The sequence below is a fragment of the Beta vulgaris genome, chromosome 9, assembly GCF_026745355.1.
Source record: "Beta vulgaris subsp. vulgaris cultivar EL10 chromosome 9, EL10.2, whole genome shotgun sequence".
Lineage (NCBI taxonomy): Eukaryota > Viridiplantae > Streptophyta > Magnoliopsida > Caryophyllales > Amaranthaceae > Beta > Beta vulgaris.
The window spans coordinates 42954711-42982358 of NC_079210.1; the positions used below are offsets into that span (position 1 = coordinate 42954711).

General features: G+C 35.6%; 1 protein-coding gene across 2 annotated transcripts; it reads right to left on the reverse strand.

Annotated features, from left to right (window-relative positions):
• Positions 1 to 4353: 4353 nt before the first annotated feature.
• On the reverse strand, positions 4354 to 10902 carry LOC104903895 (probable protein phosphatase 2C 60). 2 transcript variants are annotated; one of them, XM_010692029.4, is made up of 5 exons: positions 10474 to 10902; positions 9464 to 9905; positions 8157 to 8524; positions 6001 to 6237; positions 4354 to 5270 (listed from the first exon to the last, which is right to left on the reverse strand). In XM_010692029.4, exons 2-5 carry the CDS (start codon positions 9783 to 9785, stop codon positions 5025 to 5027), a joined length of 1173 nt encoding a protein of 390 aa, XP_010690331.2. In that variant the 5' UTR covers positions 9786 to 9905; positions 10474 to 10902; the 3' UTR covers positions 4354 to 5024. The 2 variants fall into 2 exon arrangements, with proteins under 2 accessions (XP_010690331.2, XP_010690332.2); XM_010692030.4 differs by having other exon boundaries at positions 9464 to 10115.
• Between the last annotated feature and the right edge of the window lie 16746 nt (positions 10903 to 27648).

Consider the following 27648-nt stretch of genomic DNA (forward strand, 5'->3'; position numbering starts at 1 on the left):
CTTTTTCCACCCTATTTAATGCTAAAGGAGTATTTCTTGATTTTTTTTTTGAATAATATTAAAATGGATATTAATTTCTCGCATATGTCAAAGTTTAAATTAATTCCATAGATATCGTCCATGTAGGACAGCTCGCGATAAAATTATTTTTTTTTGTTTTCGTCCAAATAAACAGCTACTCAGAGTAGTGGTTCATTTTAAAATTAACCGCTACTCAAAGTAGCGGTTAAGTAGAGTAAATCGCTACTCATAAAGCTATTCCATGTGGGCACCAACTGGAGCTTTGGCGTATATGAACTGCTATTCGAAGTAGTGGTTTATATGCACAGAAACCCCAACCAGTGTTGCTTTCCCGTAACTGGTCAAAATGCCAAAAACATTACAAAATAAGCTCTCCAACTTGCAATTCCAGCACTAAATCTCTCCAATTTCATCCAACAACACCAAGTTTATCTACACATCAATCACCAAACACCAACTTCATGCAAATTCAGATTTATCCAAGAATTTCTTAATGATGAAGAGAGATTAAGAAAATGACATATAATGATAGATCAATCACAAACATAGTTTAAAATGTAACATATTGTTAACTAAATACTATACAAACAATAAATGAAAGTGTTAAGCCCTTTTTCTTCTTTTGTGTAGGTCTATATGAACTAGATGTGGACTCATTAGACTCCGCAATGCCATCAAGAGAAGACATAGTGGTGGCCGAACATCGTCGGTAGATCCTCTGACAGACTGCAGGCGAAAGCAAAGGTGTCGTGGTAGATGAATGGGCAGCGGGCATAGAAGATGTAGAAGTCGATGTATGTGCAGCAAAGGTAGGCACGTCCTGTAAGATGTGGCCATGTCCAGCTCGGCCAACAACATCAATACACAGGCCCCTCATGGTCTGCAATGTGTGCGCATACACCTATGAGCAACATCAGGTAAAGTATGTGCCTGCATAGAAAGAAAAATATACATTAAGTAGTTTCAAAAATAAATAAAAGTATAAATATAAATCATGTGACTTACCAGTACTATATCTGCAGATGCAAGATGATAATGTTTAGAAGGAGGTCGCCTCAATGGATCCGTCATGCGCAACCTCGTGATGAGACGATACCATATCATATATACTTCTCAATGGCATGAGTACGACCACTAAACGGAGTACCCTGAACATAAAACATGTCTCTCGCGCTCACCCCACTGTGCTATGTAAGGTCGATGTCTAAGCGAATAATTTTTTGTTCTTCGACCTCCAATCTATGCCAAAACAATTTGAGAGAATGAAATCGTGAAATGGGAGAAATTGGGAAAGTTAGGTCGAATTTGAGAATTTCAATAAACCGCTACTTAGAGTAGCAGTCTTTTTAATTGGACCGCTACTCGAAGTAGCGGTTTACATTTATTAAGTGCTGGCCTTGAAGGTGGAAGGCACAGTAGTAAATCGCGACTTTAAGTAGCGGTACGGTCAACTAAATTTAACCGCTTCTTCAAGTAGCGGTTTATTTTTTATCTCATAACCGCTACTTCAAGCAGCAGCTTCTAAGAGGGCTGCTACTCGAAGTAGCGGTTTTACTTCAGTACAAAAAAAATTCTCGCGTGCTATCCTACGTGGACGGTACCTATGCAATTAATTTGAACTTTGGTGCATGTGGAGAATTAATACTCATTTTAGCATTATTCAATGAAAAAATTCACTACTTCTTCCCTCCATGTTCTTTTAGACCTATTCTAAGTTCAGTTCAACTCTTCTCGTGGTTTAATTTCTTTTAATTTAGTTAAGATTCTCTCATACCAAAATGACATGGCCTTCATCCGTCCCTAACTAGACTTCTTATTTATTCTTTTCACATTTGCCAATCCAGGTTTTATATCAATTATATCTTTAGTTGCATATTAGTAAATATTATAAAAATTCAATTTTTGTAATATACACAATGAGACGAATCAAATAAGACCCGACACAATTATGTTTTGTTTTATATATATTGAAAATAATTGGAAGATTTTCTTTACTATGATAGTGTCAACTATCAAGATTAGAAGTAGGAAGTCTATTGAAGAACAAAGGTAGTATATAGTCAAATTATCATAAGAAGCTATGTGTCTGTTCCGTTCATTTTATGTTTAGTCCTTATCGAAATATAAGTTCAGTTAATTTCATATAAGTTCATATAAGTTTTAATAAGTTCAGTTCAGCAAAAATAAGATATGACACTCTCACAAAATAAGCTCTATTAAATTCAGTCAAAGACTAAGTAAGATCTAATAAAGTCAGTTAAGTCCAGATACAAAAAAAGTTGAATAGAATTGGATCTATCTTTGATTGAATTCAAGCCATCGACCACATTTTTTCCACACAACATTGCCCTTTTTGGCATTTTCCCTTTCGTTTTACCTCATATTTTCACCCAAAATTTCCATTCTCCTTTGATATATAGTATAAAATTTGATCGTTTAGCAAATTTCGGTTAAAATGGATGGGAAAAAAGCATTTAGAGAAATGGTCAATGGACAAAATTCATTAAAATATATTTTTTAAAAACATCTTTGTTTGAGTTTGTCTTGTAAGAGGCCGTCTACTTTTAAATTAAAATTAGACAATGGTTAGCCCTATATTAAAAAGAGAATTAGCCCAATAGTGATTAGGTTCTTTAGGGGACTAGTTTAATCCATTTAGTGGCTAAGTCTACTTTTATATCAAAATTAGACCGTCTCTTTTAATAATTTTTGTCTTTGTTTTAATGATTTTTTTGTCCGAAACTAACTTTAACTTTCAAGTTTTTGCGAGAAACTATCTTATAAAAAAATTATTGTCACGAATTACCTAACTTTTACCATTTTGTGTTGACAACTACCATATGCCAGTTTCCGACGCTGACTTTTGTTTTTTCGGGTTTTTTAATGTCACGTTATGTCACTTGATCTCTTCAAAACTTTTTTAAAATTTTCCCTACAATAACTTCCCATTTCCCTATGTGCACGCGCTCTCTCTCTCGTATCTCTATGATACTTTGTACCAACAATTCACCATTAAATTCCATTCTACTTAAACTAAAATTGAAACAATCACCGTCCTCAATCACTCTCAGTCTCCTCGAATCTCAAGCAATTTCCACAAGGGTAATTTTGTTTTTCCCACAATTTTAAGCCGAAAAAACAAAAGTCAACGTCGAAAACCGACATAAGATAGCTGTCAACAACAAAATGGTAAAAGTAAGGTAGTTTGGGACAAAAAATCCTTGTTTTAAATAGTAGAAGTTTCTTACCACATTCTTTTTATGTGAATTTTCAAAAAACAAAATAATCTTATTTCTATAGAATCGTTTCCGAACCCATCTAACTTCTATGTCCAACTCTCATTCTATCACTCTTTGATCTATTACATCTATGAAAAACAGTCATCTTTATGTCAGTGTATTCATCATGTCAAGCCCAATAAACTGGGCCATTTGGTAACTGGAACAGACTGGCCTAAGTCTGACAATCGGGCCGCAGTCGGACGGGGCGGGCGGCTCACAAAATATCGCACCCATACATTTGTATTTTGTGGCCTTGTACAAATCTGGGGTGGAGTTCAACCATCTTATGTACTTGTATAGTAAAAAGAAAAGCTGATCATTTACTCCAACTCTCCAAGGGACTTCACTTGAAACATGATACACATTTTTAATCAGTAACATGTCAGAAACTGTGACTTATATAAGGTTGCTCGAAATCATCTTTAGAATTAAGCAATAATATGTTACGAAGAGTTTTAATCATATGATCTTCATAAATCCTCAATGAGATAAGTTTGTATGGAGGATATTAAAACTATTTTCATATAAGCTCTTGAAGACTTGAACCCATTAGAATAAAAGGTTTGAAAATCGATGATTGTACTGGACTAGACTCGTCTTTGGTCTATGGCTTAAAGCATAGATCAATATGTATCCGATTTGGCTGGACAACGGATTAGTCAGTTCAATCTACCGTCTTGACTTGGAAAGGACCCTAAAAAACCAGTAAACATAGTAGTCCCAAACTCCCAACTAGGTCGATCCTCGTCTCATCGATCAGGTTTAAACCATCAAAGATCATCACAATTACAACGGATCATAGACGGACAACTTGAACGGCCTGTACAAACAAGCGAAGGTCATGAAACAAAAAAAATATACTGAGCCCATCTTATCTCAAGATCGAGCCTGCATTTGATCACCTCATGCTCTCCACAAAGAAAGATCGGCCTCATTAACTGGCATCGGCTAAGAGCCTCAAAATTCCCATATCGAAACATGCTAACTGTTCTCTAATCCCTTACCATGCCAATTACTTTTCCTAATGGAGATTCAAAAGCAATACCACAGGTACAATATAATATGAATCCAATCTTAGAATCACCACAAGAGTAATCAAAGAGCAAGCAACAATTGTTCAAGGAGTTGACTACCAACGTATTTTACAAGTTCCTCTTAAGGAAAAACAATCCAAAGGCTTCAACCTAAAGCCATGGTCCTAGACTCCTAGTGCCTACTATCATTGAGGCAGTTTATGCAATAAATGTGAACAAAAAAAAATATCATAAAGCCATATCTACAACCCCAAGTGAGGGCAAAATTATCTCTAAACCCAAATCAAAAGAAAGCGAAAAACACACAATTCAAGCCCCCTTAAAGTTAGCATCTTAGCTTAACGTTTTTCAGGGAAGTCCAGACTGAAGTGTATGGCCAAAATGGCACCTTTTCTTTCCCTTTTTTATACAATGGGCCTAAAAGCACCCTTCCAAAATAGTAGTAAGTAAAACAATAGAATTTAACAAATAGATAAGGGAAAAAGTGGAATAATCGTCGTAACAAAAGATACGAGTCAATATGAGGAAATTAACTACCATAACCATCACCCTGTCAGTTCCAAGTTAAAAAAGTAGCTACGGCGTACATCATGAAAACACGTTATAGTACCTCCCTTTTGTTGCTTCCCCTTCTTCAAAAACGTGCCTGATCTTCTGAAAGTCATATAACATAAGTGAGCCATCTATCTCATGAGGGTGCTAGAGTATTCGAACGTAGGGCAACCCCAGCTCCTCTAACTGACACTTGCGGGGCCTTAGATCCACTGGTAGCACGACTCACGAGATTTGAGTCAAAGAACACCACAATCACGGTGATATCATCGTGGAAATGACGGCGAACCCCTCGGTCTATTTTCTTCAGATCTGAATATCTCATTTCTCGTTTCTTTGCTGCTTCTTGAAGCGCGGTTTTTACTAGTTTTCTAGCACTTCCCTGCCAAAACACAAGATAATTAGTTGGTGCATGTACTTATGATGTATGGATTGCATGCTCCAACTAGTAATAGAAGGCCAAAACAAGCATCATGAAAACCAATCTATCCAGTCAAAGACCTACTACAATTTAGTAACTGCAATAACATTTTTACAAGGATCCATAAGGGGTAAAAGTAAAACCGTAAGAAAATGCTAGGACCTGGGTAGGAGGAACTTTTAATCAATCTCCAGGATTTAATAGTTTGCACCAATCTAAGGTGCTTTTATTCCAAAATGCCACCCTACCTTCCGAAATTTAACAAGACATCGGAATACCCTAGATATACCCATAGTGTCAGAAAAAAGCCACTGATTGGATAAATTGTCCGATCTTGAAGATAGATGTATCATGACTCGGTAGGAAAAAACAGAGTTGAGAGTAATTTGCACATCCGCATATTCAAATCTATAAATCCACATAACTATAAAATGAACCAAAAATCCAAAAATAAACAACACTTTTGAGGCATTTAAGAGTTTACTTCTTGCCTAGGCAATAGCTTCTAGAGCGACATAAAATATCAACTCCAGATTTTTAAGAAACAAGCATATTTATGGCCAACAAAACAGAAGAGAGGTTTTACCCCTTTCCATTTTCACTCATTCATGTTAAAGTTTACTAAACCATGACATATAAGAGCATATATAGAGTTACTGGTCAGCGGACAGCAGTACTTGAAAAATCTTACATTACGTGGATTATTTTGGACAATGTCGACAGCTTCTTGATTGCTAAGGTGCTCCCATAGTCCATCAGAAGCGAATATTACAAACTGATCATGTGGCTGCAGCTCATGAGCTAAAATGGATGGATCTGCACTCAGTATCGGTCTTTTGAAAGGTTCACGTAGTCGAAACTTTGCAAATAGAGGTTCTCTATTGTACTCGGCCTTCTTTAGATATACATCTCCAATGGACCTAGAAACCTGCATTTAAGAGAGCCTCAAATGTTAAGCATGTTTTTTTTTTCCACCAGGAAAAGATAGCAAGAATATCAGAAGAGCCAAAAGACACTCAGTTCAAGAAGTTTAGCCAATCTGCTAAAATCCATTACAGAACAACATTGAAGGAGTGAACCTTTAATTTGCCCAAATTATTGGAGTTCACTGGTATCGAGGTCCCGATACAGCTCGAAGAAGGACCTTTTGCTCATTAATCACATCGTATACAACTGAAAGACTGAAACTTTTAGATATGGAAGCATATTCTATAGTAGGACAATATACAAACTTGCGGTACCAATTTGCATTTCAGTGCCACAGACGGAAGACCTAGATAGTAGCCTATTCACAAGGGAGCATTCAACTAGCAAATATCAAGAACAATATCACTACTCCATATCTTTTCATGGTGAATGTATTGGAATTTACCTTCTTTTAGCTCTTACATGAACTTACTAGCCCTTATCAACTCTTATTTGAACTTATCGGCCCTAATCTGAACGTAATGACGCTGAATTTATAATTCCCCAAATTCATGAAATTGTGGTGTGGAGAATGCGGTCTTAATCCTAGAAACTTACCATATCAATTTTCTGACCAGCATCATCTAGCAATCAAATTAGGGTTGCATTTGAAGGATGCTAACACCACAAGGAAAAAAAAAATCGATTCAAATTATGGGCTTACGTCCATTTACACATTGAAATCGTATTAACCAAAAGACAACTTGCACTCCCAGGAGAATGTGTCTTCTTCCTACTTTAGAGTGTTAGCAGGTAGGGTCCTCCAACTTCCTATAGCCTTGCAAAAATACTTAAAGCTGTGGGGTACTTGTGTTTTTTACTCAAATAAGGAGGCATTCTCCTGCATTAAATGTTGGAAATATCAACCACACTGTGATTCAAGACAGCCAACATCTGGGATTAATAGCCAATAACATCTTAGATCAATAACCAATAACGACTAGAATTGTGATAAACCCACCATACATGGGTATGGGTAGGAATATGCATCCAGCAGAACACCTCAAAGTACCCCCCCTGGTTCCAGAACAATTATCCACATGTTTAATTTGTTCTAATTCATTGTCCTAGTCGCTGTATCATGCATTTTGAGCCAATTATTTAACCTATTCCCATTATACTAACACCTTATTGGTTACAGCTCCAACATTATTTACACTTCTTCATATTTGTGAAAAGCCAAATAAGACGATCTTGTGGGACAGAGGGATCAATAATGGATACAGAACAATAAAAACAAAGTTGGGCTGCCAATGAAATTGACAATACATTTCAGAACTTGTCAGGTAGAATCCAGCTTAAAGAAAGCAACTATTCTGTCACCAAACAGAAATAAAGATTATCCCAGGACAACTAATTTTAGGGAGATGGATACAAATTTTTATCACCAAGTAAACAGCCCACTTGAAAATGAAATAAGTAATTTAAAAAATTAATACTGCTGGGTAGCATCGCACTTATTATTCGTGTCGATCTCTAGTCGGTAACATAAACGTTGGGTAGACGAAGTTTTCGTGAATTAAACAGGGTAAAAATTAAGGAAACAGTGACATGGTCCACACTTTTAGAGCATAAACTATGCAGCAGTAGTAATTTTTGCACATTGAAAATGAAGTAATTAAAAAATTATGCAGCAGGGCAGAAATTAGACGAGGACAACTTAACTCCATAATACATCAAAAGACGGGGAGATTTATTGCACATTGCCATCAAACAGATCAAAATGTGACTAGAATCCATCTACTCTCCCATATCAAGCAACTTATCTACAACTTCATCTACTGGATCCAAACTCCAATGTTCAAGACTAGTGAATTTGAAGACGTTATTCAAAAGGAGACTAGCAAATAGAAAGTAACAGCTGTTATGGACAACTCTTACCTGTATAAGGCCTTTTACACGCCAAACATTATGCTTTAACACAACAATATGTGAATCATCAGGATGCATCGCCTGCAGCTCCTGTCTAACGGCCTCTAAGCATGCATTGTGCTCTGTCGAGAGCTGGACAGCAAGAACCTCTCCTGTTGCCTTGACAAGTCTCCCCAAAACAGCCCGTGAATCACCAAGATTAGCAATATAAAGTGTCCCGCTACATATCACTCCGAGCAAGCAGCATGAGCCAACAGCCGCAATCTGGGGTTTCATAGGCCATTGCCTACTAACAACAGACAGAAATCCTTCTTCTGTTGCCTGAACTGCCTTCCGAATTACATCAGCAGATATACACTGGTGTTCTGTTGCAAATCCTGTATAACAGATGCCAATACACTTTACACGAGTGGAATTGTGGACGTAAAAACCAAAACAACAATATATATGAGGACTTATCCAGCTCAAATAAATATCACACACTGCAATAATGAGAAACATTAGGGCTCTGTTCGGTTAGATGGAAATCATCTTCACTGAAAAAGAACTTATGGAAACCAATTGTAGATTGGTTCTCCTTTGTTTGGTTTTTCTCTTGAAAAGTTACAGGAAACATAAAAATAAAACGGAGGGAAGAAGATAAAGAGGAAGGCAAGAAATTAATAACGAATCTAGAGGAAAACATGGCATTCCTTCCTTTGGGAGAAAAACATTTTCTATCCTTGATAAAATATGTCCCACCTTAGGAAAACTTTCTTCCACCCTTTGACAAACAAAACAAAGTTCCAGGGATATATAACTTGTCCTAACCAAACACTCAGTAAGAGATAGCCTTAGATGAAGCATAATAAACCACAAAGAAAAAAGACCTTACATCCTAGATAGCAGATTAGATTTATAAGCAGACAGTCGAAAAAACGATCAGGTATCCGTTTTCCATGCTTATACAACAATCCAGAGTAAACTACTACTTCAGAACAAATTTACAAAGTTCAGAGGACATCTAAAAGAAGATGGTCTTTGGAGCCTGGAAAATCAAGAAGTCACTTTTTCTACTCCTAATCAGGCAGCACAATTTTAACTGTCTTTTCATCTCCCAACGAAAAATGCTTAGTATCTTATTTTATTGTGACTCTGAGGGATCCCCATGTAGAAAGAACTAGAGAGTAGTGTTTGGAGAAAAGAGAACTCAATATTTGTTCCATGTCCGTACAATAAGAGTAGGAAAAAAAATACTTTCATTTCCATTTCTCAGACCAAATAACAAGCATAGAATATCATTGTTCAGAATTTGAAAGCAGTGTCAAGATACTTACTACGAAGATGATTAAAGAGGTGATCATTGACATAACGCGAAGTCTCCGGGCCACCATGCCCATCATAGACGCCAACAAAGGTACCATAGGGACCAGAATCGAGTGAACTCAAGCTGCCTGATTCGAGTTGACTTTGATCCTCAAGTAGACTGTTGGCTTGAACAACAGCCATTGAGAATTCACCATTAACATGCTGTCCAGTGTCCTTATACCATAGAAGCCCTTCTTGGCGTCCACCACTCGAATCCGAACCCGCGTGGATTGAAGGATCCGAAACTGGCCACAAACAGGCCCTCAGAAGATTCATGAAACCAGATAACATACCTCATCTCAACCAAACCACCCTCCTAATTCCCCACATTTCATATGGGATACTTTTAACAACTTTTGACCAACAAAATCAAACCCTCACTTATTTTACCAAAACTTTTCCCCTTCACTCCTGTTACAATTACTCACTCAATCAGTACTGCAACTCTACAATAACATGAAATGTCACACACCCAATACTAACATATATTAGTGATCAATATTGCATAACAGATCAAGCATATGATATTAGAAACCCATATTCCTGTCTGACTTAGCCACAAATTTGGACTTAATAACGTGGAATAAAGATTTGAGCTCTGAAACCCAGTTATATTTTTCCCTGAAATACAAAACCCATGTTCTGAATTAAACTTAGAACATCAAAAAATCAATCAAATTCAAAAAGGAATATTGCAAAGGGTGATAAATCAAACTTTATCCACACTTTTTTTGGCCACAAATAGTGTTTTGTAACCTATATCTATATAGTATATAGGTAAAGGACTAAAAACCCTCAACAAAGGCAATTTCACAGAGAAAAATTAATGACAAATAATTCCAAATTTTTTAACTGAACCCCACAAACACTTCAATGACTCAACCAACAAATCATCAAAAAATTGAGAAAAAAAAAATTGAAACCCCAAAAAAAAAAATCAATATTATTTTAGAAAAGTTTATTTACATAAAAAGCTTACCTTAAAATTGGGGACTCCCACACTTATAAGTAAAGATCCAGAAGAAGAGAAACAAACAAACACTTCTTGTGGTAGCGAGAGAGTTTCAGATCTGAAGATCCATCAAATCAAAAGCAAAAAGTAAAGAAAAGATATAAAATTGATGATGGGTTTTAATTAAATTGCATAAAGATTGTCTTTTTTTTCCAAAAAGATTGAACCTTTCCTCTTTTTTCTCTCTAATTCAGCTTTGTTTGGTATAAGTAAGTGCAAGAAGATGATGAGACTGATGAAGAGAATGAAAATGAAATAACAGCATTTGAGAAAGGAGGTGAATTGAATTGAATTTTTTTTGGGTTTTTGGGTATTTTTTTTTGCAAGGATTGGGGGGTCTTTCTTAGCAGACAGACCCCATTAAAAACCAACAATGGAGACCTTCAAGCCAGCAAAGCATAGGACCAAGAATGGGCTCCACCCACTTGAAACAAGGAGAAAAAAGGAGAGAGAAAATAAACATAAAATATAAATATTTAAGAATTTATTAATTTTGGATGTCATAAAATATAACTTAATCTATGTGAAAAGGAATTAGGAAAGGAAGAGTCAATGAAGGTTCATTTGGTCCCTTTGTTTCCCTTTTTTTTTTTTGTATATATAAAAAAAATTAGAAAAAAAATGAAAAAAAATTAGAAAAAAAAATGAAAAAAATTTAAAAAAGGAAAAAAAAAAGAGTTGGTTTTTCAAGGTCAGCTTTTTGAGCAGAAGGAAGTTTCAGTGGATAATGGTAAAGTTTGTAATTTGTATGTGTTTGATGAAGAAAAAAAATGAGAGTTTGGTAGTAATATTCATAAATGAACAGTTGGGTAGGCGGTGATATAAAACTCAATTTTTTGTAGTTTTGTTTTCATAGGAGTAATTGTTATTTGGTGACTTTTATGCCTTAATTAGAATTAGTTGTTGTTGATTTTCTTGGAGCAGCCTTGGACTTAGCCACCAGAATCCTTTGTATTGCATCAATGTAGGCATATCTTTCTTTTAGTTTACTCAACAATCTTCATATGGTAAAAACTTCTTAAACTTGTTGAGTTTGTTCATAATACTATGTCTTTGTTAGTAGCCTACTTATAGAGTATGGGATATTGGTTAGATTTTACAAATCCAGTATAGTTTGGATTGGGGTGCTTTAAATTTTTTTATGGTCTGATCTATTTGGATTGATGATTGAATTAACTAACATTCATGATATTTGGTTGGATGAAATTAAGCTTAATCTTTCACACGTTATTATATGTTCCTCCTTTTATAATTTGACATTTTTTTTAGGGTTTTGTTATATGTAGCCCTTAGGGCTACATATAAGCATTAAATACATTTCTTTAAATGGAAACAATTTAAAAATTCAAGCCACATTTTCACATCAAATGAGGTAATAAATGCTTGATTCAATATTTTATTTCCATTTTAAGCACCTTATACATAGCCCTAAGGGCTACATATAACATTTTCCTTTTTTTTTATCAGGGATTTTTCTACACATCTTAGCTTGATCACTAATGTATTAAATGCTGTGTTTGTTAAATTTATGAAAAGTTAATACTACATAACGAATATACTTGTTAAGGGAGATTAGAGGGTTTAATATACTTGTTCCAAGAAGTCGTGGTTTTATTTACTGAATTCCAACTACATAGAATCCTAGTGAAACTTTATGTGAAATTTCCTCTCGACTTATATGTTAGTCATCTTTCCCCCTTATTTTTCAATGTGAGATAAACTCCCATATAAGTTCTCTTAACACGTAAGCATACGATTTTACAATAACATTTTTTTTCCAAAGACACCACAATACTCGTTTATTATATCAAAATCGTGTAAGCTCGAGATGAGGCTCGAGTGCAAATAAGCAAGGCTCCTAAATCAAGCCTAATTAAGCCTGATACTTAACGAGTCGAGCTCAAACCGAGTTTGTCTAGGCAACCAACCGTTTGAGTCTCTTAGGGGACTCAAACGGGGGCAATTTGGTCATTTTAAGCCTTGGAAATTTCACGCGCGTGTTGTTTGGTACCAATGCTAGGTTAGATTGGTACCATTGTCCGAAAATTTTGATACCAAAGTAAGGTTGCTTGGTACCAATCCTGATAACAATGTGATACCAATACCAGGTTATAATGGTACCATTGTGTAACTTTTTGAGTGTTTTGAGTCTTTTTTGGACTCAAACAGTCGGTTACCAAGGCTTTCTCAGCTCAAACCACAATTCGTAAACTCGTTCAAGCTCAAGCCAACCTCAAAGAGTTTGAATCCTTGTCAAACTTATCTCAAACAAGGTAAACTCAAACAGTTTTAGTTACATTGTAACTAGTTTAAATTACCTTAACAATATGTTAATTAATCCTAGAAGTTATCCCCTTTCCCAAATTGTATGAAGTGCAGTGATCAAACATTACGTGCTGGCAAGAAAGACATGGTGTGTAGGGACTAGGGAGTAGAAGTAATGAGAGAGAGAGAGATAAAACTCCAATTCCTAGGTACCAACCCCTAATGCTACCACTGAAACAGCTCATTCTGAGCTTTTCTGTTGCTTTTTTTGGGAGCTATATGAAGGCCGCCGACCTTTAATTTTCTACTACTTCTATGATCAGTTGACCTCCCAATTAATATTTGTACTATTTTTTGTCTTCATAATCTTTCCTCTTTTTATTACTTATGATCTTTATAGGAACTCTTACGCAATGTAATTGAATTTTTACCAGTGATTAGCCCAACTTTGCCGCTATTGAAGTGTACTATATTTGTCATAAGGTTTATGGAGTTATTATGTGACCATATATAGAAACCTACTAGTTGTTTTATCTATCTATAAAAGATTTTCGTACCAAATAATTCTCAATACCGCCGTGTTTGTTAGACCATGTTAATTGCTACTCTCCCCGTTTCTTTTTAGTTTATCTACATGATAGATTATCCATTAGAGATGAAAACATTTATATATTATCTACAGAAGTCAAAGCCTCCATAGAATATCTACTAGAGATCAAAGCTTAACTCTTTGTGGTAGAAAATCACCAAAGTTCAAACATATTTATATCCGCATATTTTACATTTTCCTCATTTGACAAAAAAGCATGATAACTGTACAAAATATGTGTGTTGGGAGCACATAGTTATATTTGCTTTTGAGAAAACCTAGAATTTGCATCCAGAGATAGATTATTAAAGAATGTTATAAATTTATGACTTTGATTTTGTTGTAAATTAATGTCTACCTCTAATGGCTTATTGACCAAGTAATGCATAAAGTTTAATTTATGTTTACTATATATGAGCATTAATAGCTAATATTATATAGTTAATTTCATTTTTTTTTTATTTAATCACATACTGGTAAATGCTTTCTTTGTACGTTGAGCGGCGAAATTTATGACAATATTCGTGTTTACTCAAGATATGAAAGTTATGATTTTACATTTTTATACATAGTTGCCCTAAGGCTTAATTCCCGTTTACATTTATCAAATTTTTAATCATTGATTTATTATATCATGAATTTGGGGAGGGGGGGGGGGAGAGTACTGATATACTAAAATTAATTTAACCGAAAAAGTCAAGTCCCTCTAGTAATATTGACTGTTGAGGTAAAGAGAGAGTCTAAAATAAAATATATTAAATATTAATTTTACTAAAAATGAGTATTGCTAGAGAATAATCATTTGATTCAATTCATATGATCTTGCAACTTCACCTCGGAAAAAACTATTCCATCCATTCCGTATTAATTGATGCATTATTAATTTTCGTTTGTCCCACTTTAATTAATATACTTAGGGGTGTTTGGTTCGTTAAGAGTAAAAGGAAAGGGTATGAGAAAGGGTTACAAGTGAAATGTAAAGGGTTTCCCTTTGATTAATTTTTTTGTTTGGTTAGGAACATCAAAGAGAAGAAAAATTTAAACTATTAATATTTATAGTATCTTAAATATTAGTATGATTAAAATAACAAATAATAATAAAAATACAATATAAATAATAATTTTTTAATAATAATTAATAATAATGATAATAATGATAATAATTATAGTAATTATAACAACAACAACAACAACAACAACAATAATAACGGTTCTTTCACCAAATACCCCTGACAAATCACAAAAATTCACCGTATACCCTCAATATTTCAGATATTCACCATATATTATATACCCCTTAGTTTTCGAAAACATTCACCAAATACCCTTTTTCTAATGGACGTTAACTTGCGAATAGCTTTATTTACTATTTTGCCATTATTAACCCTAATCCCTAAACCATTAACCCAACCCTAAACCCTAACCATAACCCTAATCTAATCTCTAACACAACCTCCCCTCCCCTCCACCCCAGCCAAGCCACCCCTCCATTCCACCTCAGGCCAGTGCAGCACCCCCTCCCCCCTCCTACACCGTCGCATCCCCCACCCCTTCCCCTTGCCAGCCCAGTCCCCACCCCCGCTATTTCTCGCAACCCCCCACTCCTCTCCCCTACAAGCCCAACCCCCACCCCCGCGATTGAGGCCCCTCGATTTTTGTGGAACCTAGCCTCCCCCCCACTTGATCTCCGCGGAACCTAGCCTCCCCTCTCCCTAGATTTCCGCGGAACCCAGGCTCCTCGCCCCCTCAATTTTCGCATTGAAGACGAAGATTGTTACCACGAAACTTACCGGAACTTTGCTCGATAAATCGCACTCGATTGCCCAATTGACTTATTTTGTCCGACTGACTTCCTTCTTATCCTTTTAATAACTTGTTAAGTTAAAGCCTCTTGGTTGTATTCTTAATTTATCCGACAGCCTAAGTCTTGATGATCCGACTGGCTAAGTCATTTAACGAATTGCGAAGAACTTATTTGACTGGCTAAGTCTTTGCAACTGGTTAAGTCTTCAAATTTGCTCAATTACAAAATGTACCGAACTACATTAACGATTGGTTAAGTCTAGCAGTCCGATCGGTTACAAAATGTTTCCAATTAGCTACTAATTGCTTCATAGCGTACATATTATGCCCCTATTTCAAGTAACAAAACACTAAACTAAGATAGAATCTTTTGAGGTTGTCCGCATTCCAGGGTCGGGCCAGGGGAAAATCTTTTGAAGATTCCAGTCGGAATGTGCTAGGTTTGATTAATTCTGTTACTTTACAGGGACCATCCCAATTTGGTCCTAAATTTCCTTTGAGATGTGAAAGTCTCGTGGCTTCGACTTTTTGAACCCCTAGTCGGCGAGATGGATTGGCCTGGATTTGACTCGGTGATTGAACTGTCGAGTGAACCATTGCTTGTACATAATGGACTTTAGCAATGCATTGCCCCTGGTTTTCGACAGCAGGTCCAAGTTGACAGGTCTCTCCTCTTTGTTATGCTTGAACTCATACAAGGTCATTTGGGGTGAGGGGATGTCGACCTCCACAATATATTATAATAAAAGAAATTTTAAAATTGATAAGTCAGCACTAATAGATGAACTACACATTACAAAATCAACTTAGTTAGTTTAGCATTTTAACTTTTCACATTATGGGTCAACGCCCATATTCCAATCTTACAATTGCGTGCCAAACTTACTACTACTCTTTACAAAATAATATAAGATGGATTTTTAAAATAAAGATTACTAATATATAATATGTTTTTAATAAATTGGAGGGTATGGGATGGTGGAGAAGCGACAAATGGTTATGGATGGGGCAGGTATAACATAAAATCCACATTTGTGTTTTCTAATAGATGGGAGGGTATGGAATGGAAGAGAAGCGGGATGAGTAGGGTTGTGGTGGAGCAGGCGGGCATGGGGTAGAGCAAGCAGGGAGGGAGCGGGTATAACATAAAATCAACACTCACCCCACCACCCATGACAGGTACCCATTAAACCTAGACCGGCGGGATGGGGTGGGTCTCCTACTTGACCCGCCCTACTGACATCCCTAGTCTTAAATTATAAGATTTGCATGAAGCACATAATGTAAATAAAAAAACGCATGTCAGAATGTTCTCAGCTAATCAAGCTGATCTAATTTCCTAAGAATTAAAATGGTGATGAGGTGGTAAAACTTTTGTATACCGTTATTTATCTATGTTGAATTGGTGTAAGGTTTAATTCTCGATAAAGGGGGAAGGGATTGGTGAAGACATGTTTATAATTTCGTTCAGTCTTTCAATGTTTTGCACTCTCAAATCAGCTTTGTCATTAAATCATTTTGCGATGAAGTTTACAACTGAAGACTCGTGCTTATATAGGTGAGAAACCCTACCAAGAGAATAACGGCTACAATACAGCTTTCACTAATACATAAGCTGACAAAAGTATTGTAGGACCACAAAAATCATCTAGTACAAACACCTATGATGATTTTCTATGAGCTGATCAGGTGCAGAGGTCGTGCTCCCTTTCATTTCTTCTGTGTCAGGACACACAAGATGGACCTTGGACACTAGGTTGGACCAAGCTTTAAGCCTTCTATCTCAATAATCCCCCTCAAGAGGTGAGTGAATGTGGAGAAAGAACTCTTATCTTGGATAATAGGTTTATGTGCTATTCAGTAGATATAACTTTTGTTAGAACATCTACTAGCTACTGGTAGGTAGAAATATAGGAAGGAGTGATGACACCTTCTTCAGCTCTATCCCTAATGAAATGACAGTCATTCTCAACATGTTTGATTTTGTCATGATGCATTAGGTTAGCAGAAGTGGCCAGTGCAACCCAATAATTATCACAAAAAATGGGTGTTGAGCTTAGGTTCCGTATACTTAGCTCCTTGATAAGTTGCTTGAACAACATCACTTCACACACAGTCATAACCATTGACATGTTATCAGCTTCTGTAGTTGATCTAGCCACCACATATCGTTTCTTTGATTTCCATGCAAATAGAGATTTACCCAACATAATACATAACCCTGTAGTAGACCTTCTTGTGTTAGAACATCCTTCCAAGTCACTATCACAATACGCTTGAAGTTTAATAGCAGAGCTAATAGCTAGAAGGATCCTTTAGCTAGGTGAGCCAGCTAGAGAACTTAAGACTCCTTTTGCTGCCTGAAAATGAACAGAGGTAGGATTCTACATAAGCTAGCTTAACATACACAGTGTATGTGATATCGGGTCTAGTAATAGTTAAGTAAATTAACTTTCCAACTAAACTTTGATATGGGTCAGGATGAGATAGAGGTGTTCCTACTGAATTAAGGAGCTTGACATGAGAATTCACTGGAAGCTTCAGAGATCTACCTTTGAGCATGTCATATTACCTTAAGATCATATATGTTATGTATTTCTTTTGTGACAAAAAATCCTATCTACACTTCTCCCCACTTCTATACCCAAAAAATAACTCAGCTCACCCATATCTTTCATCTTGATCTCCCTGCTTAATACTTGTTTAGCTCCAAGAATTGGTTCCATGTTGTTACTTGTTAGGATTAGGTCACCAATATAAGCAAGTATGGCTATGAAGACACCATGTTCATTTTTAGTGAATAATGAGTGATCACTTTTGGACTGACTGAACCCGGCCCATTTTTTTCAATACTAAGCTCAGCTTTGCAAACCACTACCTGGGTGTTTGCTTAAGACCAGTATAGAGATTTCAACAACTTGTACAATTTAGTAGATTCATGTTTAGGCTGTAACTTCTCCCCCTGGGTCTTAACATCAATTTTGAACCCCTTTCCTTCATAACTAGGTGGAAACTTCATACATACACTGTCTTCATGTTCTCCATGTAAGAAAGCATTTTTTACATCCATCTAAAATGAGTATACCATCCTTGAATAGTTGCAACATCCAGTAAAGATCTTATTGTTGTTAACTTTACCACGGGAGAAAAGGTTTTACAATAATCAACTCCATATTGCTGCTTGTTCCCGTAGATTACAAGCCTATACTTTTATCTTTTACTCTTCCGATGAAGATCAAATTTGTTTGTGTATAACCATTTGCATCCTATAACATGCTTTCCAGGTGGCATATCTGTTATCTCCTATGTATTTTTCTCCTATAAAGCCTCTAACTCCTCATTCATAGGTTGAACTGTTGAAGCCACTGGGCAAGCTGAAAAACTTTTATACAGTTCTTTGGATCACAATTGTCACTCACGCAACTTATACGACATATGAAACTTGAAGTAACCTGAGCTTGGCTTACTTTCTGTACATAGTTAGTTGTACCTTAGTAGTCCGAGTGCTTGGAAGATGGCTTGCTTACTTTGATTTATCTTCGTGAGGAAGTGATCACAGATTCATATTCTTTTTCAGTTGTGCAATCTCTTACACTTTCTTCTACACCAATTGATTCATAATCATCATCCCAATCGGTAGATGTATGTTGATCCTTGATTTCATTCAGTTCCTTGTTTGATGCTTGAACTGAGTGAACATGATAGGTGTATATTTCTTCATAGAACTTTACATATCTTGATACAAAAGATACTCCAGCCAACCAGCTGTGAAGCTTATATCCCTTCTGAGTCATACAGTACCCTAAGAAAACACATAGACCTCCTCTCGCCTAAAACTTATCCCTTTTTCTTTTTGGTTTATAGGCAAATGCAATACAACTAAAAGATCTCAATTTATTATAGTTTGTTGCTTTCTTGTATAATACTTCATATGGACTTTTTCCTTCAAGAATAAGACTGTGAAGTCTATTTGTGCTGCGAGTTGCAGTCATCACATAATTACCCCAGAACTGCAAAGAGAGTACTGCATGAAATCTTAAAGCCCTTCCCATCTCCAAAATGTTCCTATGCTTTCTCTCAGCTCTTACAATTTATCGATGTCTATCCACACATGATGTTTGATGAGTGATATCCTTCTTGTCAAACAGTGGCTTACACTTTTTATCTTCAAATTCAAGTTCATTCTCAGATCTAATGATCTTGACCCTTTTTTTTAAAACAGGGTTTCAACCATATTCATAAAATTTTGTATTGCTTCAAATGCATCACATTTCAATTGAAGCAAATGCACCTATATAACTCTTGAATAGTCATCTACAAGAGTAAGAAAGTATATGTATTTTCCCTTACAATTCACCTTATATGGTCCCCCAAGTGTCGATGTGGATAATTTCAAATAGATCCTTTACCCTGGACTCACCTTTTGGGTATGGCAATTTTCTAAACTTTGCTAGAGTGCAGTTAGATAAACATCTTGACAATCCCCCTTCACCTTAATGTCCTTGATTGTCGCAATCTATTTCATAGGTGCATGACCAAGTCTATGATGACACAAGATTTCTTTAATCATGATTTGGACATTTTTTATCACACTAGAAACCTCATTATGCTTATCAATGTTACATGCCACTCTTTCTTCCCTGATTGCTTCTCAACTTGAGAACCTACTGCTTAAGATTACTTAAACTCCTTTCAAGAGTTTCATTGATAAGATAGTAAAGACCATACTCTTCTTTACCTATCCCTCTTACTTCACCGGTATGTTTCTGTGTCTTGTATAATACAATAATTATAACAAAACTCAGTTTTACACTTCATATTTTGGCACAGTTTATTAATTGACAATACATTATGCTTGAAAAAAGGTATGTATAACACATTTTTTAGCTCCATGTTGTTTCTTAGCAAATCATCTCTTGTGTTGGAGATTTTTGAGGTTTCTCTAGTAGGCAAGTTAATCAAAGGGTTCTCTTTTACACACAGATACATTACTCAGGATATTGATTTTTCCAGTCATATGATCAAAAGCTCCTGAATTCATGATCCAATCATCATCCTTTTGACTGAATCAACAAAGTGGTAATACACCATATCTGAGTAACTGGTGTCCATTTCATAGCCCCAATATGCCACAACTGCTTCAACTCTTCAAAATTAGAGGTTGCATAAACACATCCAAGTTTCCTTTGGGATTTTTAGGCCGCAGAATGAGCAAAGAAAGAAACATGAATGGTTTCTTCATGCACATAGATGGAGGCAAATTGTATGGTGTGAGAATAACTGGCCAGCATGAATATTGCCCTCCGAACCTACCATATGGAGAAAATTCGTCGGTGCACAACCCGAGTCTAACATTTCGAGCCTCAGGGGCAAAGTCGGGAAATGTTCTATTAAAGTGTTTCCATGCTTCATTGTCACTTGGATGTGCTAAGGTACCTTGCACTCGAGGATTGTCGGCGTGCCATGTCATTTCCTGAGAGATGCTCTTAGTTGCAAACAACCTCTGCAACCTCGGTGTGATTGGAAAGTAGATTAACACTTTTGCAAGAATAAGCTTGCCCTTAGAAGTTTTCTTGTACCGATCACTACCGCATACACTATACTTATCTAAGTGAGCATCGCCCTTCCAAAACAACATACAATCTCTAGGACATGCATGTATCCTCTCATGAGGAAGATCCAAACCCTTTAGAACTTTCTTTGTGTCGTAGAAAGTTTTTCCCATGTGGTTGTGCTGGGGTATCGCCTCATTGAATAAACTAGCAAACCCATCAACACACCGTGTGGTAGGTTATACTCACATTTTAAACTTATGACGCTAGAAGCCATCTCCAGCACGGACATCTTGCTCCCTTCATACAAGGGATTCTCGGCCGCCTTGAGAAGGTTGAAAAACTTCTTCGCTTCACCATTCGATTCTTCTTCAATTGAGTTTGAAAGTGCAAGCATGGCATGATCTTCAGTATTACCTAAAGCATCCACAGCCATATCCATATACGGATTTGACTGAGTGAAGATGAGGAGGACCCCGTAGCATGTTCACCATGACATAACCAGTCAAAGTAATTCGGTTTAAAACCCTTACTATACAAATGTACTTTGACTGTGTCCACATCCAAGTAACGCAAGTTATTCCACCAGATGCATGGACATTTTATCTTGTCATCGTCATTTAAATGTGGATGTTATAAACAAAACTCAATGAACTCATCAACCCCTTTCACAAACTCAGTTTTAAGGGAACGCCCATCAAGTCTGTTATACATCCAGCTACGTTCCTTCCTTTTCATAATTTGAAACTCTACACACAACTAGAAAGTATCAATTCACTATATTCACTACTTGTTAATAGAAGTATGTACTATATGTAGTAGACAAATATTAGACAATTTATGAATAATAAGAATTACTAGCAAATCCAAAAGATTAACAACAACACTAGCTAAGTAATAAGTAAAGTAAGTATATACTAAATATATTAACAAATATATAGTGAACATATACTAAATATACACTAAATCTATTATACTAAACATATATTTAATATATACAATCAACTCAACTAGATACAACTAAACAATACATATCTTTACAAGGCACCTAGAATAATAAGCCCTTGATAATATAAATTTAATATGTGACCATTAATTGTACTTAATTCTCTACGTGTAATAAATTAATTACTCAATTTGTCTAAAGCATGTAACATGAAGTACTTTGTTATTTAATAATAGCAACAAGAACATAAAGAGGTTGTACAATTATCATTAACAACGTCACTTCACAATTATCATGAATAAATTAAACAAGTTGATGAACAACACCAATACTAAACATGTTCTTTTATCAATAACACTTAACATATTCAATTATCTATAACAACAACACTTAACATATTCAATTATCTATAACAACAACACTTAACATATTCAATTATCAACAACAACAACAACAAATTCACTTAACAACAACAACAATGCAATTATCAACAGGAACAACAACAATTATCACTCACAACAACTATCAACAACAACTATGAACAACAACAATACATCAAAAATACCAAAAACCCCAATCAACAACAAGGAATTCAAGCCAAAAATCAACAAAACTAAGGTATAAATTCATACCTTAAGCAACTGTAGAAGAGAGAGAGACGACAGCTAGTAGCGGCGGGGCACCGACGATACTCCGGCACGATTCCGGCGCGAGTGAAGCTGAGAGGCATTCGGCGCGAGTGAAACTAAGGGGAGAGTGGTGACGGTGCGCCGGCGACAATGGAGGCGCGTCGGTGCGCCGGCGACAATGGAGGCGCGATGGTGAGGTTAGGGTTTGGTAATGGTTGGGGGAGGCTGTGTCGATGAGAGCTCGTCGAAATGTGTTTCAAAGGGTCAATTTAGGTGCTGATATATCGATTTATTTAGCGTCAGCCAGGCCGACGATAAATAGCTAATGGCAGACGCTAAATTTCATATTTAAAAAAAAATTATATCAGCTGCATTTATCATCCGTTATTCGGACGCTGACCTCTTATTACCGTCGGTAAATTACGTCTGCTTTTGTGGACGGACGCTAAATTCAGGAATTTAGACACTATTTACCATCTGATAAAAGACGGACGGTATATCGACATATATAGTCTGCGTAACATGACGGACGCTAATGTTAGACGCTAAAAAGGCGGATTCTTGTTGTGTCCCTTCGATGGGGTGGGAGAAGTCTGAGAAGCTGCTACAGCTGTTGGGCTGTTATAGTGGTACCACCACTTGCAACATAGTTGTTGTCGCTACTTTGTTGCCCCTGAACAGTAGCAGTAACCCTTAATCCACCTTGCTTCCCCTTATTCCACTTCTGATGAGAAAGGTTATTCTTCCCTTTTCCTTTAAACTGAGTTATGGCGTGATTTTTACCTTTTCCACCAGGAAAACCTATACAAAACCAACTTTATTTTCTTCTTTGTGTGTCCAATTTTCTCACACAAACTGCAATGATTTCCACTATGTTCTCTTGCAGATGTTCCTTTGCAATATATACCAAGGGTTTCTCCTTATTCTTTTACTTGTCCAAGAATTTCTCTTTGAGCCTCTTCTTGTTCAAGGTGACTACATGCTACTTCAACTAATGGTAAGGGAGTCATCATAAGTATTTGACTCCTATGAGTTCCATATGCCTCATCTATACCATTTGGGAACAAGAACAACTTTTGTTCTTCTCGTTAGGTGAGAGCCTCCAACAAAATGCAGTTACCTCAGTTGTAACAGAAGTAATTGGTGGAAGTGAGTTCAATTACTCATGTTCCTCCTAGTAACACCTCATTATGTGTAATATTCACTCATTGTTCTTCCTTTTTGCTTGGTTTCATAAAGATCTTTGTTGAGCTTGTACTTCCTTGAACCATTTGTTAGAGCACGTCTTTGCTCAAGTTGCCTCCATATTTGTTCAGCATTGCTCACAAACATGACTCACTTCTTAATGGGTTACAAAGTTCAGAATCCATGATATTATCATACTATTGCATGTATCCCATGCCTCAGCTTTAACTGTGTCAGTGGCATCTCTCTTTGTAACACCTGTAACAAACCCAAGTTTTCTTTTTGCTGCAAGACCAATTTTCATTTATCTCCTCCCAGATCTGTAGTTTGCTGATCCTTGAAGTTTTTTAATGCTAATGAAATTCGTTCCATCAGAGGGGTGTAAATATAAAGGACTATTTACCTCTATGGTGGTCATCTGTTTTTTCTTTTTCCTAGTTAGCTATGTTTGTTGAAAGAGGAAATCTTTGAGTTTCAAAGATTTCAGATTTCCAGGATAGAGTGCAAAGAAATAAAACTTAGTAACTCTAGCTCTATACCATGAAGACATGTTTATAATTTCATTCAGTCTTTCAATGTTTTGCCCTCTCAAATCAAATTTTTCATTCATTTTGTGAAGAAGTTTACAACCAAAGACTTATGCTTATATAGGTGAGAAACCTCAGCAAGAGAATAACATCTAGAATACAATTATAACTAATTACATAAGCTGACAAAGGTATTCTAGGACCACAACAATCATCAGGTACAAACACCTATGATGATTTTCTAGTGAGCTAATCAGGTGCAGAGGTCATGCTCCTCTCCATTTCTTCTGTGTCAAGACACACAAGCTGAACCTTGGACACTAGGTTGGACTCGGCCTTGAGCGTTATCTCAATAATTGGTCGATCACTCTATTGGACACACATGCATGCTTCAATTTTCAACTCTTGTTGTGATAGATCGACGTGGGTTGGGTCTATTTTTTGTAACAGAGTTTATTACTGCTATCAACCAAATAAAATTACAGTTGTTTTATTTCTAGAGAACTTACCATTAGCTAGTAGTAATATCATATAATCTAATGGTAAGCAGATCTATTGGGGTCTTGTTTGGTTGGGCCTTTTATTAGGGCTTAAAAACGAATTCAGTAAATTAAATTCATTACTCTAGGTTTGGTTTGGATAGTGGGTTAACCATTACCCGTTCTTGAGGGTAAGCCAAACTCCCAAAAATGTTACCCTCAAATTAGAGGAGTAATAAAATATTTTTCATTCCTTGTAAGATTTCTTTCGATTGTTGAACACACCCAATAAAAAAGAACAATTATTGTTACCATTTCTTTCTTTCTATTTGATTTATATGTTTCTATTAGATTATTTGAACCAAACACACACTAAAAATATCACCTGATCACCCCATTAGGTTAGTGACATCTACACTACGCAGTACAATAAGAAGATTATCCTCTTCTGGTCAACATATGTCGTATCCTCATCATATCTACTTATAAAAACTGTTTCTCTCATATCTCAATTATATGCACAGACCTTTCATCTTCCCAAATAAAAAGAAAAGGCTGCAATCTTTTATAAGGTCCCTGAAGCTAAAGTTGTCTTAATGCCCTGATTTTGTAGTTTATACTTGTTTGAGAACCAAAAAGGCTATATTATATACGTACTTTGTATCACATGGAAGGCATTGGAACACCCCCTTTTCTCTTTTCTTTTTTGACGGGCATTGGAACCCCCCCTTGTTTTCGCATTGCCAATCAATTAATTAAAAGGCGTTACTATATTGCTTAATTTAGCTAAGCATCTGCCCATCTTTATATTACATACGTGGGTCCTCACTAATCGGGCCTAAAAAACTAGAAATTCATATAAATTTCCTTACCACCAAATTGATTGTTCCCTCCTTTTTGTAGGGTTTTTATTAACATATGCATGCACATGGAATTAGGGATGGTTATCATGCTATTTAATTTCTTGCTAGGAAGTTCCGTTGTAGTCGTTTGACAATGTGTTGTACATCTTATGTCAGAAAGGGCAAAGGTTCCAAGTATTAAGGTTGTGCATGGGATTTTATTTGACATGTTTTCTAATTAATTAACTGCTTCATTGTAGACGGTTTATTTCATTTTTATAGATCCAAATAAAGTTTATCCAATATTAGTTTTGAAATCCGTGTGTTGCACGGGTTATTGTTTATTTTGATTTTTGTAAATATTTTGTTAACTTTATAGATTTTTTGTTGTTGTGAAATGAGATTTTTCAACACCGTTTTGTTTACATAATTTCTCCATTCTTTTTCTATTGCAACAACTATAACTTTGAGTAGTTTAATCTATTAGAACCATCCCACTTTTGTTAAAAAAGCAACTATAGTTGACAACATCGCATTTACTTGATGTTAATAAAACCATCATTAATTACTCAGATTATCTCAAAAAGTTGTGTTTAGTAAGAATTTACTTATCCCCTACTCTAGTTAAACCCTCTAAGCTAAACTATCCATTTTTTTTGATTTTCTTTAAAACAATGTCTAAATCCATTGTTGCAGTAGAAAAAGACAAAGAAAGTATTTGTCACTATACTTTAATTTCTAGATTTATTATATAAAGTTTTATATGTTTAATGTTCGATTAAATAGTGTAGTTAAGTCGATTACTAAATAGTATCCTATAATTGGTATGGCTAACAATAGGTAACAGTTTTAACATGAAAAATACCCAAATGAACCTTTTAAAAAGTAGAAGGTAATAATTTAATAGATGTAGGACAGAAAGAAGAGAGAAAAAAATATGAGTGTCAGCCACAACTTCAACTTTCAGAATTTTTTCCTTGAATAATGCAAAAGTGGGTTTTAATTCCCAAAATATGCCCAAAAAAATCAAAATTCCCTGCGTACCGTCCACGTAGGACGGCACGCGAGAAAATTATTTTTTTTTTGTTTTAACCCACAGAAACCGCTACTCAGAGTAGCGGTTTAATTTTAAAATAAACCGCTACTCGGAGTAGCGGTTTACAAATAAAAACCGCTACTCTGAGTAGCGGTTTACAAATATAAACCGCTACTCTGAGTAGCGGTTTACAAATATAAACCGCTACTCTGAGTAGCGGTTTACCTGCGCAAAAATATGGTAAGCAGATATCAGTTTTCATAATAAACCGCTACTCGGAGTAGCGGTTTTTAAAAAAAAAAAAAAAATTTTTTTTTTTTTTTTTTTTTTTTTTTTTTACAAACCGCTACTCCGAGTAGCGGTTTTACCTAAGTTGAAAAAAAAAAAAATTCTCGACACTTATAAACCGCTACTCCGAGTAGCGGTTTTACTAAAAAAAAAATTCTCGCGTGCCGTCCTACGTGGACGGTACGCAGGGAATTTTAATATTTTTGGGCATATTTTGGGAATTAAAACCCACTTTTGCATTATCTAAGGAAAAAATTCTCAACTTTCAATATAATACTCCCTCTGTATTTTTTTATCTTTCCTACTTTGACTTTGCACGTTTGCCAATGCACTTATTCTACGTTAAATATCTTCCATTACATATTAGTAAAAATTATAATAATTGAATATTAATAAAGTACTCATTGAGACGAATCAAACAAGACCCCACATGACTATATTTTTTCTTATATATCGAGAAAAATCTAAAAGATTCTCTCTACTTGTGAATAGTGTCAAGATTCTAAGTGAGAAAGATAAAAAAATACAGAGGGAGTAAACATTAACGCATATATAGAATAGAAGATGGAAAAGCCAAAAAGAAGATCATAATGATGGTATCATGAATAAAATAACTTAAATATAAAAAGTAACCTCTATTAATAATCGAAAATACTATTTAAGAGAAAAAAAATCTCTTCATCAATCATGATCATATCAAGACTTATCAAACTTCCCCCTTTTTTATAATCTGCGACCTCAAATAGTCTAGAAACTCGAACCTTGATTTTCCTATTAGTTTTAGTATAATTAAGTTTATTGAAAAAAGAATAAGATCTGACATACAGATATATAAAAAAGAAAAACATAAATAATTGTTTATACAATACCAAATATTGTAGAAATAAAATAATTAGTCAATTGCATAATGTCTTTGCAATGTTGTTGACAAAGTTTCATTATCATTCTTCATGTAATGTCATCATGGTATGCTATAAGTTCAAAACTATATGTATGTATCT